This window comes from Notamacropus eugenii, chromosome 2 (assembly GCF_028372415.1).
Source record: "Notamacropus eugenii isolate mMacEug1 chromosome 2, mMacEug1.pri_v2, whole genome shotgun sequence".
Lineage (NCBI taxonomy): Eukaryota > Metazoa > Chordata > Mammalia > Diprotodontia > Macropodidae > Notamacropus > Notamacropus eugenii.
The window spans coordinates 512,478,350-512,494,742 of record NC_092873.1 but is presented as its reverse complement, the minus strand read 5'-3'; the positions used below and the strand labels follow the sequence as shown (position 1 = coordinate 512,494,742).

The 16,393-nt window shown below is 47.7% G+C and overlaps 1 protein-coding gene across 7 annotated transcripts in view; it reads right to left on the bottom strand.

Moving 5' to 3' along the window:
* Nucleotides 1-1,763: 1,763 nt before the first annotated feature.
* Nucleotides 1,764-16,393, bottom strand: part of ZFYVE9 (zinc finger FYVE-type containing 9) — a 197,011-nt gene continuing 182,381 nt past the window's right edge. For 6 of the 7 annotated variants that reach the window (XM_072649451.1, XM_072649457.1, XM_072649452.1 and 3 more), the window contains 4 exons: nucleotides 14,812-14,974; nucleotides 8,490-8,595; nucleotides 4,332-4,508; nucleotides 1,764-2,650 (listed from right to left, as the gene is read on the bottom strand). In XM_072649451.1, coding sequence (XP_072505552.1) covers nucleotides 2,489-2,650; nucleotides 4,332-4,508; nucleotides 8,490-8,595; nucleotides 14,812-14,974 — 608 coding nt within the window. In that variant the 3' untranslated portion in view covers nucleotides 1,764-2,488. Of the gene's footprint in view, nucleotides 2,651-4,331; nucleotides 4,509-8,489; nucleotides 9,887-14,811; nucleotides 14,975-16,393 lie in introns of those variants that run through there. The other variant, XM_072649458.1, reaches the window with a different exon arrangement.

The following is a 16,393-nucleotide window of genomic DNA, read 5'->3' as shown; positions in this document are numbered from 1 at the left end:
GCTGGGACACAACAGCTGACATCAAGTTTTTCAAAGTCCATCATGGGGTTTCTGGCCCCAGAGGTAAGAACAGGAGCAGTGGGTGGAAGCTGGAAAGAGGCATATGTCAATACTAGGAAAAACTTTATAACCATGACAGCTGCACCAAAGTAAAAAGGTGTTATTTCTTGCAGAAGTGGGTTCCACCTCCCGAGTGCCAACTAGGGGTGTTCAAGGGAAGACTGGAGAGGGGCAGCCAGGTGGTGCAGTGGATAGAGCACCGACCCTGGAGTCAGGAAGATCTGAGTTCATATCTGGTCTCAGATACTTATTAGCTGTGTAACCTTGGGCAAGTCACTTAACTCTGATTGTCTCCAAAAAAATATGTCAATTCAATCAAGGGAAGACAGGATAGGGCAGAGATGGGCTTGTTTTAAACCAAGCTCCTCTTAGCTTGGTGGCACTGGTGCCCTTGGTGGTACTGCGTGACCCTGGGCAAGTCACTTAGCCCTGTTTGCCTCAGTTTCCTTATCTATAAAACGATCTGGAAAAAGAAATGGCAGATCACTCTAGTCTCTTTGCTAAGAAAACCCCAAATGGGGTCACAGAGTCGAACGCAACTGAAATGACAACCACAACCTCTTTGCACAGTGCCCAGCATGTGGTAAGGACTCAAGAAATGCTTTATCAACCTACTTACCTATCAGTGTTGGGAGTGTTACAGTCAGGATTCTTTTTTCAACAAGGGTTGGAGTGGATTCCACATGTAGCTCTTAGCTTGTGGGAGCTACTACAGAAGAGATGGTTTTCAACATAATTGTTTTAGTATCAGGTACCTTGTGGAACCCTGACCTTCATTTTCTGGGTTGTACAACTGGTGGGCTGACAACCTGATGACTTTAACATGCTGAGCTTTGGGAAGGATGGGTCCAGGGAGGCGTCATGCTCGCCATGTGACGGTGATGAGACAGAAAGTGCCCTGACCATAGGGCCTGAGTGACCCTGAATCAATGGCTTCACTTTCTTTGATTCTTTTTCTGAAAGGCAGACTCTAATCAAGTAACTGCCCTACTGACCCTTCACAAGGGTAAACTTCTGAAATCCAGGGAAACATGAGCCACCACAGGAACTCTTAAGAGCTAAAGGTTAAGGTATCGTGTCCCATCACCATCAGCAGCCCACTCTGGGTCCCTTGAGTCCTCCAAAAAAGCAAGCTGGGGCAGCAGCTGCTAGGCACAGCATGAGCCTCTGGGTCCTGCCCCCACTGGGAAACAGTGCTGCTCTGGTGTGTAATCACTGGTGGGGAGCTGAAGAATGGGCCTAGGCCCATGGTGGTGAAGAAAGTGACTTGGGTCTAAGCCATGTAGACTGAGCCTGACTCCAGACCACTAGAGGCCACGCAGTCCAAAGACCAACTGCCCCCAACGGCCGGTGCTCCAGCTTAGGCCCAATGAGCCTATCGGGATGGGGTGACCTCAACCCCCACTTCCAGAGGCCTGGAGGTTTACAATGTCCTGTCCTTACTACGGTTAGGCAGATGGTACAAGTGCCTTAATTCATGTCTGGTCATGAGGAAGGGGGTATGGGGGCCTGAGGTCACAGGTAGTTGGCAGGGGAGTTGGGATTCTCTCTCCTGACTCAGCATCATACCCCAAGGGACCCCTCTGCAACCTGTGGGCACAAGATCACAAGCCAAGAAAGGATCCTCAAGACAAACTGACCACTAGGCTCTGGGCCTGGCAATAATTCTGTTTTTACAAAAGACAAAGCAAAGGAACCAGCTGTACTTGAGAGACATTTCTTTAGTCTGTGCCTCAGAGGGGAGAACCAGGCATTGATTCTGATGGACACAGCTGCCCTTGGGGTAGAAGGGAGCCAGGGACAGCAGGGAAGGGGTTAAAGTGCTGAGGGCGGATCCCAAAGAAGCTTCCCTGAACCTGAGCATGCTCAGCAACTACCCGCACATGCGGATGCTTCCTGATCCTGATGTCCAAGTCCCACAGACAGCAAGGTGTCCTTCCCAGGCATCTCCACATGGATAGATGGCTCCACGGCTGGCTCCAGGACTCACTCTGGCCTCTGGCCACAGAAAGGGAAGCATGACTTTTTGATGAATGTCTACAGGGTAACCACTGACCTGGCGGGGCTGAGAGGGTACTGGCATTGGGTCATCCCTGGAGAAAGAGTTCAAGGGTGGTATTTCATCTTTTATTTCCTCCCCCTGCAACCCTTCCCCAGTGAAGTCTGAAAACAGGCGCGGGACTTGGGTATCCTTGTCTAAACAGTAACAGAAGTGTATTAGCTGCGGGGACGGTGTAGCTGCGTGGAGCTGAGGAGCGCCCCTGATCTTCTCGGGATGATGCAGAGAAGACTGAGGACTATGGAACACTTGCCTCCCCCCCACCCTACCCCACCCCACCAATGAGTGTTAACAAAAGCTTCATATTCCAGTTTTAAAGTGCAAATGATTTGGGTACAACTGCTGCGTCGGTGGATCGGTCAGAGTCTCTTAGGAGATGTTCTCCAGGATATAAAAGGTGAGTTCCATGACCAGGGGCCCCTCGCTGAGCTGGCAGGCGCCCCCATGAATCACGGGCACCAAGGCGCTGTCCAAGTCCTTCATGTACTGGGCAGGCAGAGGCTGCCCATTGCTCCCAGCCTGATAGCCAACCTGGACCAAGGAAAGAGAAGCAGACATCACTACCAGGATGGATCTATGTGCTGGTATGTGTGCACCTATGTGCACATGTGGGAATCACTATCATCACCAGCAGCAGTCATTATCTTCTGAAGGTTCAAGAGTCAGGGTTTCCTGAGGCCTCCTCACCGCTTCTGTGTCCACAAGAGCTGCACACCAACTCCCACCTCCCTCAGGCACACCCCCTCTTGTTGGCCACTGGGCACCCCCTGAGCCAGAGGAGATACTGTCCTATGTCTCCATGTCCTTTGACCTCCCCATTCCAGGCCCAAGGCTCCTGCAAAAGCTTCTGAACATCCAGGGGATCAATGAAGAAGATGGGAAGGAAGGGGGCCTGGCAGAACTCAAAGCTACAGTCATTACAAAATCTGGTGCTGGACAAGAAATAGAGCAGCTGGCCAGGGGACAGGTAAAGTGCACAGCGCTCAGAAGCAGAGGGCACAGATGTTGGGGTGGGGGCTTGCGGTATGACAAGAACTGCAGAGAAAGCTGGAAAGCAGTCCAGCAGACACTGGGCACAGGCCATCAACCAGATGCCAAGAAACAAAATGGGCACAACTCAGTCACAGAGGATGAAACTATAAGCAAAACAGAAGAAAGTGGGAGAAATGACCTGTCACATCTACAGATGGGGGAAGAGTTCATGATGAAAAAAGAGAAAGAGTTCACAGGAGGTAAAATGGACCATGTGATTCTTTGGTAGTCTGGTTGGTACGGCAAACAGAAATCAGTTAATCTAGATAGTGCTGTCGTCGTTACATTGGCTTGGCCTACCCATGAGCAATTAACATTTCTCCAATTATTTATATGTCTTTGTGTGAAAAGTGTTTTATAACTATGCTCCCACGATTCCTGTCCTTAGGATTCTCTCCCTACTTCCTATTTGCCTATTGAAATACTATCCTTCCTTCGAGGTCAAATCCAATGCCATGGCCACTGGGAAGCCTTCCCTGATCTTTTCCTTCTCACATACCCTGTGGTTTGTACATCTGCTCTATTTTCTGTTATAATTACTGGTACATATGAATCATATAAATAAATAGCTTTTAACTGACTGACACTGTGTGGGCTTCACCCTTAGACCAGGAGTTCTGTTTTGTTTTGTTTTTTTTTGTCATAGATTCCTTGGGGGTGTGAAGTCTATGAACTCCTTCAAAATAACATTCTGACATGCAAAAAATATGTCAGATTGTAAAGGAAACCAGTTATATTAAAATAAAGATGTAATTTCTTCCCATCCAAATTCACAGACCTCCCTGAAATCTATCCAATGGACCCTTTAGGAAAGAAATCTATATGAGGACAGGAACTAGAATTCTGCTGGGGTGAACACAGTGTGCTGGTTAGAGCTAAGGACTGGATAAATGTTTGTGGACTGAATCAAAGTGAACCACACTCACAGAAGGGGTCAGCGATGAGGTCAGGAAAATACAATTTCCCAAATAATAAGGTGTGAATGAGTATGCTAAGAAGCAGGAGACAAGCCAGGCAGGTTTCCAAGGCTGGAAACTGGACAGCCCTCCAAGTGGACAAACGGGCCAACACCCTGAGAAGAAGACTGTTTTGGAAGGAAATGATAGTGCAGGTACAATCACTGGCTAGTCGCAGCGGGGAGAGGCTGCCCTCCAGCACCCTGGCCAGCTCCCTCAGTTACCTGTTCAGAGTCCAGGGCCACCCGCAGTCCCAGCCGAGTCATTCCGTCTTCCTTGAGCAGCTTCAGGTGGGGACAGAGGGCGAGGCAGAAGGCTTTGGCCACGTGCTCCGTCAGCCGGCTGTGATCTGCAGGGTCACTCAGACCACTGCGCTGATCTTCATTTTCCAGGAAAAACACCTGTAATCCAGACAGAAAAGGAGGGCTCAGACTCCATGTGGGATGAACTCTCATTCCCAGCACCTGGAACAAAGGCAGGGCCCACACTGCAGAGCAGAATATCACAGACGTAGAGGCAGAAGGGGTGTCAGAGGACACTGAGTCCAACCCTTCATTTTACAGATCCCAGAAAGGTGACCACCAAAGGGATACGACTCAGTGGCACAGCCTGGATCTGAACCCAGCTCCAGTCTTGCTCTTCCTTCCTTAGGAGTAGGGGAACGTTCACCAACCCAGAGCTGAGATAATTATGGAGATGTTAGAGGCTGAACTGAGATAGCCTGTGTCCTGCCGACAAGGCCATGGAAAAGGCTTCCATGAACTTCAAGACAGCAAGGCTAGGAGAACTGTTGAGTCTTATGAAACTCCACAGAGTCAGGGCTGGAAAAAAGCTTAGACATCTTTAAGGAAACCTTGCTCCCTTTCCACAGAAGGCACGCAACTCATCGAGGATCACACAAGCTAGTGGCCCAGGTGAAGGGCATTTCCATCCTTAAAGAAAAAATAATAGAGCCTGCCCTCCCTATCTTCCAAGGGTCAACATGAGGGCAGAGTGAGGTAACTGAAAGGCTTAGGTAAACCTAAATAAAGGTAACAGTAAACTTTATCCTCTAACTTTGGATGCTACTGAAGGCTATAGCAGGTTGAACTGAGGCTATCAGAGTAGAGTGAGATCTTTGAAACCCTGGCCTGGAGACAGCAGCATGAGGTGGCCTCTGTCTGTTCTGAGCCTGTGTCCAGAGCTGGTGACGTGAAGTGGCAGGAGCTGGTACAGGGAATGAAAACACACAAACTCAGATTCAGTCCCATCAGGACGTGGGGGTGGGGATGAAGAGTGGGCAGAAGAGACTAAAAGGGTATTTGAAAATCAAGAATGGCATGGCATTAGCCCAGCAAGGCCCAGTGGGGAGAACAGACAAGGCAAAGGAAGTAAACAGAAAAAGGTTCCTAAAAACATCCTGCCTCAAAGGCGTGCAGAGAACTCTGCTCACAGCCCAGGGAGTGGGCCTCAGGGAGCTGCCCTAAGGCCCCTTACAGCTAATGCTGAAGGGAATCCACCACAGTCCAGCGACAGGAATTAGATCCCAGGATTGGGATCTGAACCCTGCTGTTTGATGAGAAACCAGCGCTCTTTGCACCAGGCTCTGCAGATGTGCTCCAGTCCCAGCTGCTTCCCCACACTCTGGATCTCTTCAGCATGTCTCAGACAATGGGGCTGCTTGGGCCTAGAGTACTACCCATCAGTCGCCCAGATGTCTCATGTGAATGTGATCTTGAAACACATTCCAAGGACAGAAAAGGGTGGTGTCCCCTCAGCACCCAGCATAGGGCCCCACCTAGAGGAGTCACTATCAAGGCTGAGCGGTTGACCAGAAACCTGCCAAGATTCTAGGCCTTCTGCCATTCTCTCATGGTCCAACTTGGGGAAACTCTTTCTTCCCCTGTCTGTGGACCTCTGTCAAATGAGGGGAGTGGAGCCAGTCAATTCTAAGGTCACTTCCTAGGTGAGCAGCATGGGATTTGTGATCAGGTTCTCAGCTTAAATACCAGCCCCCCCAAACAAGGCAAACATATGGGCTTCACTTAGCTGCCTCCATTTCCTCTTTAGTAAGTGGAAATAAAATTCATGCTACCAACCCTTATTCTTAGACAGACTCCTAGCACTTTAAGATTACAAGTGGGCTTCCCAGCCTTATAATCACCTCTTCTCCCTTTCAGGCATTATCTACCCTCCCAAGCCTGGAATGGACTCTCCCCCTGCCTCCTACATATGTACCTGGCGAAGGCCTCACCCCTCCTTAATGACAGGGTCTTCCCCTTTTCTGTGCCACAGACCCCTTGGTCAGTCTGGGAAAGCCTCTCTCTATGGAGCCTCTCTCAGACTCATATTTTTAAAGGCATTAAATATAGGTTACAAAGGAAACCAGTTTTATTTAAATATAGTTATCAAAACACTAAAAGACCGAGTTCATAGACCCCAGATGAAGAACCTTTTCTCAAGGCCAGTGCCTCTTCTCCAGGACTTGGACATCTGGAAGTGAGCTCTCCAACTCAGGGAACTTTTATCTAATAGGTGCTGGGGCCATTGGCTCTGAGTCTCATTTCATCTACTCAAGTGTGAGCTTAGCTCATTAAGACCAGGAACTGATCTAGTTCATTTGGGCCCCGAGTGCTTAGTGCAGTAACCTGACTTACAATAGTAGGTGTTTAGTAAATGCTTGCAAAGTTGTTTGAATACTTCCAGGGACAGAGCCCCTCACTATCTTATTTGATTTCTAGTCAACTCCAATGATTACTTCTACACAGTTTGGTGAGGTAGGGTGGCATCGTGCTGGACTGTGAGTCAGAAAACCTGATTCAAATACTGGCTGTCATATACCAGCTGTGTGACCTTGGGCAAGTTATTTCCTTCTGAATCCATAAAATAAGGGGGCAAGAGTAGAAGCACCGTCAAGGTCTCTTCCTGTTTTAGAGCCTATGAATCTAAAGATACCATGTAATGAAATCTTGCTATAATCTTATTTTTCACAGGGCGATGCTCAATGGGAGGGTGATCTGTCTTGTGTACTGTGTAAATTATAGTCCGAATGAGTAATCAGGTCAGTCATGAGTTCTCAGCACGTATGTGTGTGATGTAACAGAAAAATGATGTGCCTGTACAGGAGATTTAAAAGAAAGATATAAAGGTTTGTATGCAATGAACACACACACACACACACACGTCTCTCCCTCTTACTGTGGTACTCTGGTTTGCATCTTCCATTCCTGGATTTTCCATCTCCCCCTTAAGATAACACCCCCTATAATGCCATGCCATGCCAGTGTCTCCCTCCCCTCAGGCCTGGCCAATACTGGTGCTAAGGGTGATCCTTAGCAAGGATTAAGGGTAATCCCCAGTCAGACAAGCTGCCTTTCTCCTCTTTGATCACACAAGATAGCTGACACCCATACTATAGAGGCTGAGGAGGAGCAAGAGAGCACCTAGTCACCTGACCAGACAATGCCCCTTCCTCAGGAGGGCTGCAAGCAGCACAGGGTGGTATCCAGAAGGCAGTGGGATTTCAAGTTCATCACCAGCCTTGGGGGTAGGCAGCCTTATGGTGTGACTGAAAGCACTCTAAGGATCTAGGGTTGCCTCAGTTTCGTGGGGAAGGGGCACACTGTGTTCTGAGGCACAAATTTCAGGCAGAATGCCCAGGACCCTCCACCTGCCCTGGCAGGGAGGTATACAGGGGATGCTCCAGCGGTGCCTGTGCCCCTGCTCTACCCCACCCTGTCCATCTGGGTCCTAGTGTGCTCACTGATAGGGACGATATCCTCTGGAGAAATGCTTCCACGTTCCAAGAGTCCTCAGTTGGTTAGCATGGGGCTGTTTCTCTGCCAGTATGGAAAGAAAGGCGGTCCTGCCTTTGGTGATTTCAAAGGTGCTGTAGTCAATGAACAAAATGTATGCTGAGGTCCAAAAGCCACCTGGGATGGTGGAGAGTCTCTGCATACTTAGCCACAACCCTCTGGATTGTGCTCAGGTTACTCCATTTCATTAAGTGCCTACTAGAGGTAAAGCACTGTACTCAGCAGGACTGGGGAGGCATGCCCTCAGTTCCCAGAGGGGTCCCTCTTGGCAGTGATAGGGCCTTGAAAGGAAACTCTGATAGGGGGTGGAGGGTGAAGGGGAAGGGAATACAGAAGAGATAGGTGCATTTACCAGGCCTTCAGAAAATAAATCTCTACTACCAGAATCAAAAACATTTGAGTTTACTGCCTTGAAGACACTGAAATCTTAAGAGAAATGGAGAGGACTAGAGAGAAGTGACTGGTAAAAGTTCATAGATAAATGGAGAGATTTGGCCACAGAACCTAAAATCTTCCTAGGATTCCTTTCAGAATTGATGAAAGATACTGAGCCCAAAGTGCGTTAAAATCACCCACCACTCAACTTACCTCTGTCCACCTAATGACTTTTCCATTCGCTTTATACTCCGAGCCATGGAATATCTTCACACTTGTTATGGACTCCATGGATTTACCATCAATAGGACTGATCACACTAAAAGGGGACCAAGAAGAGACAAGAGCAACATGAGATTAATGGATAGAGAGAGGCCCCCCAAGGATCTCCATGGGGAAACTGAACCCTGCTCTGCTCTGGCTTCTCCAGGAGCTGGAGCCCTTGGGACGCATTTGAATCTAATGCCTGAAAACCATGAGGAAGCAGGCAGGGACTCTCAGGCAGGGGCTACCAGCCTCCCAAAAGCAGTTTTCATGATCTGGGGGAAGTCCTCTGTACAGTAGAACAGATTTATTTATTTTTAGTTTTCAACATTTACTCCCATAAATTTTAAATTTTTCTCCCTCCCTCTCATCCCCACCAAGAAGGCATGCAATCTGATATAGGCTCTACATATACATTCCTATTAAATATATTTTCACATTAGTCAAAGAAGATATAGAAGTTTTATAACGCATGGGACAAACCATGAGAAAGAAAAAACACAAAAGACAATAGTCTGCTTCCTTCTGCGCTCAGACTCCACAGTGGACGGCATTTTACCTAGAGTCCTTCGGGAATGTTTTAGGTCCTTGCATTGTTGAGAAGGGCTAAGTCTACCAAAGTCAGTCATTTCATACTGTGGCTGTTACTGTGTACAGTGTTCTCCTGGCTCTGTTCATTCACTCAGCATCAGTGCATATAAGTCTTTTCAGGTTTTTCTGAAGTCTGCCTTATTCCTTATAGCATAATAGTATTCCATTACATGGCTACTTGTTTAGCCATTCCCCGACTGATGGGCATCCCCTCAATTTCCAGTTCTTGGCCACCACAAAGAAAACTGTTGTAAATATTTTTATATATATGGGGGAAAATCCCATTTTAAACAGTGATTTCCCACTGAAGTAATGTCAAGAGTGATCCACTCATGGAGGCTTGGCTTGGGACACAACACAAAGCTGTCCAGCTCTAATCACACAGGGAGGGAGGTAGCAATCCATCCCTGCCAGCCCCCTCTGGGCAGCTCTGGTCCACAAGTGGCATGCAGCTTGGGATGGGCAGGGCAGCAATGGTGCCAGAGGCTTCCTCCTCATCCTCTCGCCCATCCCCAGGGCTGTCCTTCACTGGTAGTCCTCACTCTTGCCTCATGAATAGCCTACCTTCTTCATGCTGTCTCAAATGTGGCATTGCCCACCCCCACCATGGGCGGCCTCACCATGGAGTTTTGTGTCTTTGTTCCGTAGATGCAGTGGTGTTCTGTGACTTGTGGTCCTATGACATCCCTCCAAGAGTGATGGTATTAAAACGGGGTCTTCGTTTCCTGGACAGGCTTGGGGTCATTCAACTGATTCTGTGTTAGTGGAGAGGAGTGAGATGAGTTTGACCATATCTGTGCAGGGACTTTGCTTTTTCCATGAGAAAGCTTCTGGGGCATATCTTCTAGTTTGGCACAGACCTGACATCACATCAATTTGTTTGCGGAGGGAAACCAGAACCACTTTTCTTTCTTCCTGCCTTGTTTTATTTTCATTTATAAAGTTTACAGAATGCTTTTCTGACAGCAGCTCTGTAAGGAGGTAGTGTCATCCATTTTTAAAGATTATTCATTTTCAAAGATGGGAAACGACAGGTTCAATATGGTGACAGATTTATCTCATATTTCTCCACATATACTCTGCTCCAGGACTATACTCACATTCCAGTTTTTTACCTCCACACATTTGTTCAAGCTGTGACTTTTGCCTGCAATGCCTTCATCAAGCCACATGTGCATTTCTACCTACTAACTCAGACTCCAATGCTACTCCTCCCAAGATTCCTTGATCACTCTCATCAGTGACAACATCTCAGAATGAATCCTGATGAATATCTGGTCACTGGATTCAGATGGCTCTGGAGGAGAAGCGAGGCTGGTGACCTGCACAGTCCTCCCTCACTCAAAACAAAGTCAAGTGCAAGTCACATCATCATATCTCTGATGGCATGGTCTTCTTCAGCAATGAAGGACAAACACACACACACACAGTGACAACATCTCAGGCCCCTCTCTAAATCACTTCTCCTGTATTACTTTCCTATGTGTGATTTTGTGACCCTATTGGATCAGAATTCCCATGAGGACAAGAAGCCAGAGGTCACTGAGTCAGATCTGTACATAGGTAAGAATTCCCCTATAATATGCAGAAATCTTTCAACTTCTGCTTAAAAGAGGTCCAGGAAGGGAGGGTGCATGACCAATGCCCTAAGGCAGCCTCACTCACTGTAGGATCACTGGTTAAGGAGATGTCCCTATGTCAAACTTCAATCAGCTTCTCCATAATGCACTGGTCTCAGTTCTGTCTTCTGTTTTCTAGAAGAACCCTCCAGATACATAAAGACAGCCACTAACATAAAATCAGGTGAATGACCCCAAGTTTATCCAGGAAATAAAGGCTGCCCTTTTAATACCATCATTCTTGGAGGGATGTTGTAGTCACAAGTCATGGAACACCATGGCCTCTGTAGCTCAGAAGTTGAAGGTCATCCAAAGAGCCATGGGAAGGCAGAAAAGGTAAGGAGGAGTGTCACATTCCAGACAGTGTGAAGAAGACTGGATGTTTATGAGGCAAAGTCCTCTTTTCCTGCTAAATAACCTCAATTCTCATCTGGCATAAACTGCAGGTCTTTCACCACGGCAGCTGCCTTCCTCAGGACGCTCTCCAAAGGTGGTCTCACCAGGACTTCATGCAGTAAAACCATCTTCTCCTTAGTTGTAAATATTCTGCCTATATTCATGTGGCCTCAGAGAACCAGCTTTCCTGGATGCCTGCGTCTATCTCCCACTGCCTACTGGAAACCCCTACCCTGGATTTCCCATAGGTCAAGTCAGTAAGCATTCATTAAGCACATATGAGGGACTAGGCACAGTGTCAAGTGCTGGATGAAGATGCTAGAGGCATCTAAGGTAGAAGTCCGCATCTTCCCCCCTAAACCTAGCCCTCCTCCCCACTTTTCCATTGAGGGTCCCCACCTTCTTGCAGGTACCCACACTACCAACTCGGGGAGCAGCCTCCTCTCTTCACTCTCACTCCTCCCCACCCCCCACCCCACTCCAGCCAATCAGCTGCTGAAGCCTGCTGCCTCTGTCCCAATCCCTCTCCTCAGCAGCTCCGTCCTAGTTCAGGTCTCACTGCCTCTTGCTCAGTTTATGGCCAAAGCCCTCTTCTTGGTTCCCTGCACCTGGCCTCTCCCATCTCTAACCCATTGCTGCCAGCGTGGCATCTCCAAAACACAGCTATGGTGACTGTGCCATTCTCCCGAGCAGGCGTTCCTTTTCATCTCTAGTTTGTAATGCAAACTTCTCTGCTTAAGTTTTACCAAGGAGACAATGCCTAGAGAACAGAAGTTCCCTAACACCACTTTCCCATGTCTGAGTGGCAGGATGGGGATATGTTTCTAAATTCTGTCCAGGTGGTCTCTAGTTTACCGAGGATAGTATCACTTCAGTTTATGCCTTTTCTGAGCTTGGTCCCAAGGCTCTTTCTTCCTCATGCTTCTCTCCCCTGGTCCCTAGCTTTCCTTACAAGCCTATCTCCCTAAAATGTAATGTTCTCTTGCTCTCCATTCTGCTTTGCCTATCCAATTTCCTTCAATACCACATTCCCTTTGGGGGTCACGGTCCAGACAAAGCAAGTGTAAGAGACTCCTGGTAGATACAGTTTACCTTCTCAATCTAGCATGTCTAGTTCACTTGCTGGTTAAAACATGCTGTCCATAGACACGTGAGACATGACAGTTTTACTTTGGTCTCCTTTCTTGGAGGATGTTGCCTGTGGCATCTTGAAAGCTCCTGCCCTCCGTGGAACTTAGCCTGGTGGAACCTAGCCTGGTGGATAAGCACAGGCAATTTTCTTCCCAGCCTTCTATCTTTAAAGTTCTTTTCATGAGACCTGTGGGGTTCTGGGAAAATACAGCCTTGCCAGCCTTTGTTAGGTGTCCTCCATCCTCTATTTGGGGCAATGGTCCAGAAACCCAAATCCCATCCTCAGATACCATCTCCTTAGTTAACAAAGTGTTTTCTTCCCAAATGCTCCTTTACCAGTTGATGCCTTTGCCTTCAATCAGGAACAGGAATAAAAACATCAACAGTGTTCCTTGGGTCTACATCGTCTTATTCTAAGACCACAATCCTTAGTGATTCTTTATATACTTCTGGCAGAAGTGTTTGTGTACAAGGGAATTACCAAGAGTGGGTTATGTAAACAACTAAAATATGAACCTCTGCAGAAACAACCCTTCTTTTAAAAAGAAGCAGTAGGAACAATATCTGATTACTAAGCCCTACAGGGATCAATAATGAAAGACATGAAAAACTGACAAGATGTCTGATCAGTTAGGGAGTCTGATCAGTTAGCCTTGGTGCTAACCACAGATCTGCTAGAGCAAGAGCAGTGAATTAGAATCCGAGGACCAGGGTACACATCCTAACTATGTCCAAAGGCTGTGTGGTCTCCCACACAAGCCTCCTTTCTTTGGGCTTCAGATTCCTCCAAGAAATGAGGGGTTCAGAAAGGAACCCTAAGATCTCTTCCAGCCCTAAATCCTGTTTCTATGATGTCTTCCTATGGGAACCTCGACTTCCTTTGCCTTAGCTCCCCCTCTCTCCTGATATCATCTCTTAAGTTCTTATCCTTTCCCTCTTTTCCTGGGTTTTTCCCAGAGCCCCACGCTGTACAGAAGAAAGCACATTTCCCTGTTCCACTTGTCTTCCCACAGTCCTGCAGCATTCTGAAGGGAGATCTGGTTCCCATGGGGTGGGTCAGATCTGAGGGCCAAGCCATCAGGCAGGCCTCCATCAATGCTCCCCTCACTTCGGACAGGAGCGTCAACTTGAGGCGCACCTGTGCCGCCTCATACCAAATGCTTAAATTAGAGCCAAGAAAGTTTAAATTCCAGACTCTGCCAGGGCCACCACAACAACTCTTCTTTCTCACATTTCTCTAGACTCTTAGGGTGAGTCAAGAGTTTTCCTTACAATTACCCTATTAGGGAGTGGGTATAAGAATGCCACCCCCATTCCAGCTGAATTCAATTCAACACTGACTGAAGTGCCTTCTATGTGTTGGGCACTACCCTGGGCCACTGCTTTACCAAGGGAAGAACACAATGGTCCACACCTTCTGAGGCTGGGAGGAGTTAAGTGGCCTCTCTGATATCACACAAGGAGGGATCAGTCTCAGGATTCAAGCCTAGGTCTTCTGCTAGGTCACAATGCTTTCCATCCTGACACACCGTCCCATAAAAGATGCTTCTGGGTTGTGTGTGAGAGAGAGAGACAGAGACAAACCTGAGCTAGACTAAATGATTCTGACTGTGAGGGAATGGGAGCTGCTCTGCTGGCTGGTCTGATCTCACAGGCACAAGTAACTGGAGAGAAGGCAGACAGGCCAAGGCCATCCTCCTCTTGCGGGGCTCTCAAGACAGGCCTGAGCTGAGGCCCAGCAGCCCAGCAGTGGCTATTCTAGCCAGCCCAAGGGTAATTGGGATGAATCAAGCTGGACCAAGGCGAAGCTTAGTAAAGGGCAGTGGGGGAGTTTAGGACCACCTCATCTGGAAATAGATTTCTTTTTTTATGTTCTTGTACTGAGCCTTCCCTGGTTATAGAAGGGATGGAGAGTATTTATTTATTCTACAAAGACAGAATGTGAGGCCCAGAGAGAGGGGTAATTTCATAGGAATTCAGTGGGGAAAGGACCTGCGAAATCAGCTAGTACAATCTACACCTAGGGAGGTCACTGGGGAAGGGAGCTGCAACCTATAGTCTTGGGAGAACAGCCTCAGGCTGAGAGGGGAAAGACACTCCTAGCCAGGAAGGGTAACTGCTCTTTTTCTCTCTTTAAAGAGGGGGAACCTCAGGAAACATGACTTAGCCAGAATCATGAAAGAAGTAGATGGCAACAATCATTTACAGCTTTTTATGTGTCTTTGTTCCGCAGAAAACTTACATTTCCTTTCCTAAGATGGGAATTAATCCCTGTTTATGTACGGACAGTCATTCATCAGAGGGCAGGAAAGGTGCCAGCCCTTTAGATGGTTCCAGAATGAGGCTGACTGCCCAGTTCAGTACATGGTGAAACTACAGTGCTGCCTATATTTTGCCAGGTCACTAGGGGTGTCTGTGTCACTCCGACAAAGCACATGGCCTTCAGAAAGTGGGAGCAGAAGGCTCCCTTGGGCTGCCTGCCAGATATGGCAAAGTCACTGGGGAGCCCCACCGAGGGAAGGGGTGTCATTTACCCTTTGTTGAAGTTTTTGTCATCATCCACCCACTGAATGTGGATGTGCTCCTGAGGGTCCTCTGCATCCACTTTCCCACAGGTGATGGTGAAGTCTTTCATCTCTCGCAATGCTTGCCTCAAGGAGTCCATATTTTCAGCAGTTATCTGGACCATTACTCCATCTGCAAGAGTAATGCCTGAGTGTCAAAAGAGTATTATAAGCTTAGGAAGTATCTGTGGAAGGAATGAATGAGTAAGAATTGGAAGGGCCCTCAGCCTGAAGCATAGCGCCAAGGGGATCATCCAGTATCCACCTGAATACTTCGAGCAGTAGGAACTCATTACTTCTAAATGACAGCGTCTCCCATGTAGACGCTGCTTTTCCTAACATAATTCTAAGGAGCAGGAAGTGCTGCAAGTCACAGAGCTACAAAATGAGCATCATTGTCATCCTCGTATCAGCTTTCCCAATAAGGAAACTGAGGCTCAGAGAGATGAAGTGAAGCCTTGCTCCCTTCTCCACCACTCTGCCCCCCGCACCTCACCTGGGTCCTTCCTTCTTGCATCTGTGGCTTTACTTTTACCCATGTCTGCAGTATTTAACCCTCCATGAATCCCCATCCACCTTATAAAGGCCACCTTCTCCAAGGGGGCTTACTGGACGAAGGGCCCCCAGAGCACTGGATGTCTCACATGAAGCACTGTCATTTTTTGGTTTTCATTACAGTCGCTTGTAGACGCTTTCCACTGGTTAAACCATTAGCCTCATTAGGGCAATCCTCATCCTGTCTCACAGTAACTGACATCATATGGTGTTTTCAGTTTGGAGAGTACCTTCCATATATGTCACCTCACCTGATTCTGACCACCACTTTGCAATAATAAAGACATTATTTCCATTTTCCAGATAAGGAAATCAGGATCATCAAGATGAAGAGACTAGCCCTAGGGCATACAGAGCTGGTCAAAGAGAGAACCTGAAATCAGGTCTCTGACCCCAAGTGCAGCATTTTGCCGGTTTTGTCAGGCCAGCTCACAAGGGGGATTTCCCTCATTTTAAGCTCCATGCCCTCTGCGCACAGCAGGTAATGAGCAAATATTTGCTGAATATAACTGAACAGCTTTTAAGATCATGGATTTTTAAGCTAGTTCACCCTTCCCCCACCCCTATCCACCTTCTTACAGGATGAGATTACCCAGGTAGGAATCAGGACAGAAAGGACTCAAGCTCTGACTGATTTCAAATCCACTAGGATTTAGCCTCTGTTACCTTCCCAAAGAGAAAACAGTCCCAGAGAGGATAAGCAATTTGCCCAAGGTCACAGAGTAAGAACCCAGGTTGGGATATGAATCAGGGTCTTCTGATTTCAATCTATCAATCATTTCCCTGCATCTAACTGCTGTCAGAAGCTCCCCCCACTCAAGGACTACTTCAAAAAGCACTTTCTCACCTGTCCCAGGTGAGGCCTTGAACTTGGAAAGAGCACATTTTAAGTGCTATTCTCTCTGTGATCCTAAAGCTCTGGCTGCCCATACACAAACCTCATTCCTCATGTTCACTTATGCCCCTTGTGATCGACCTCAATGTCCCACTCCAGGTC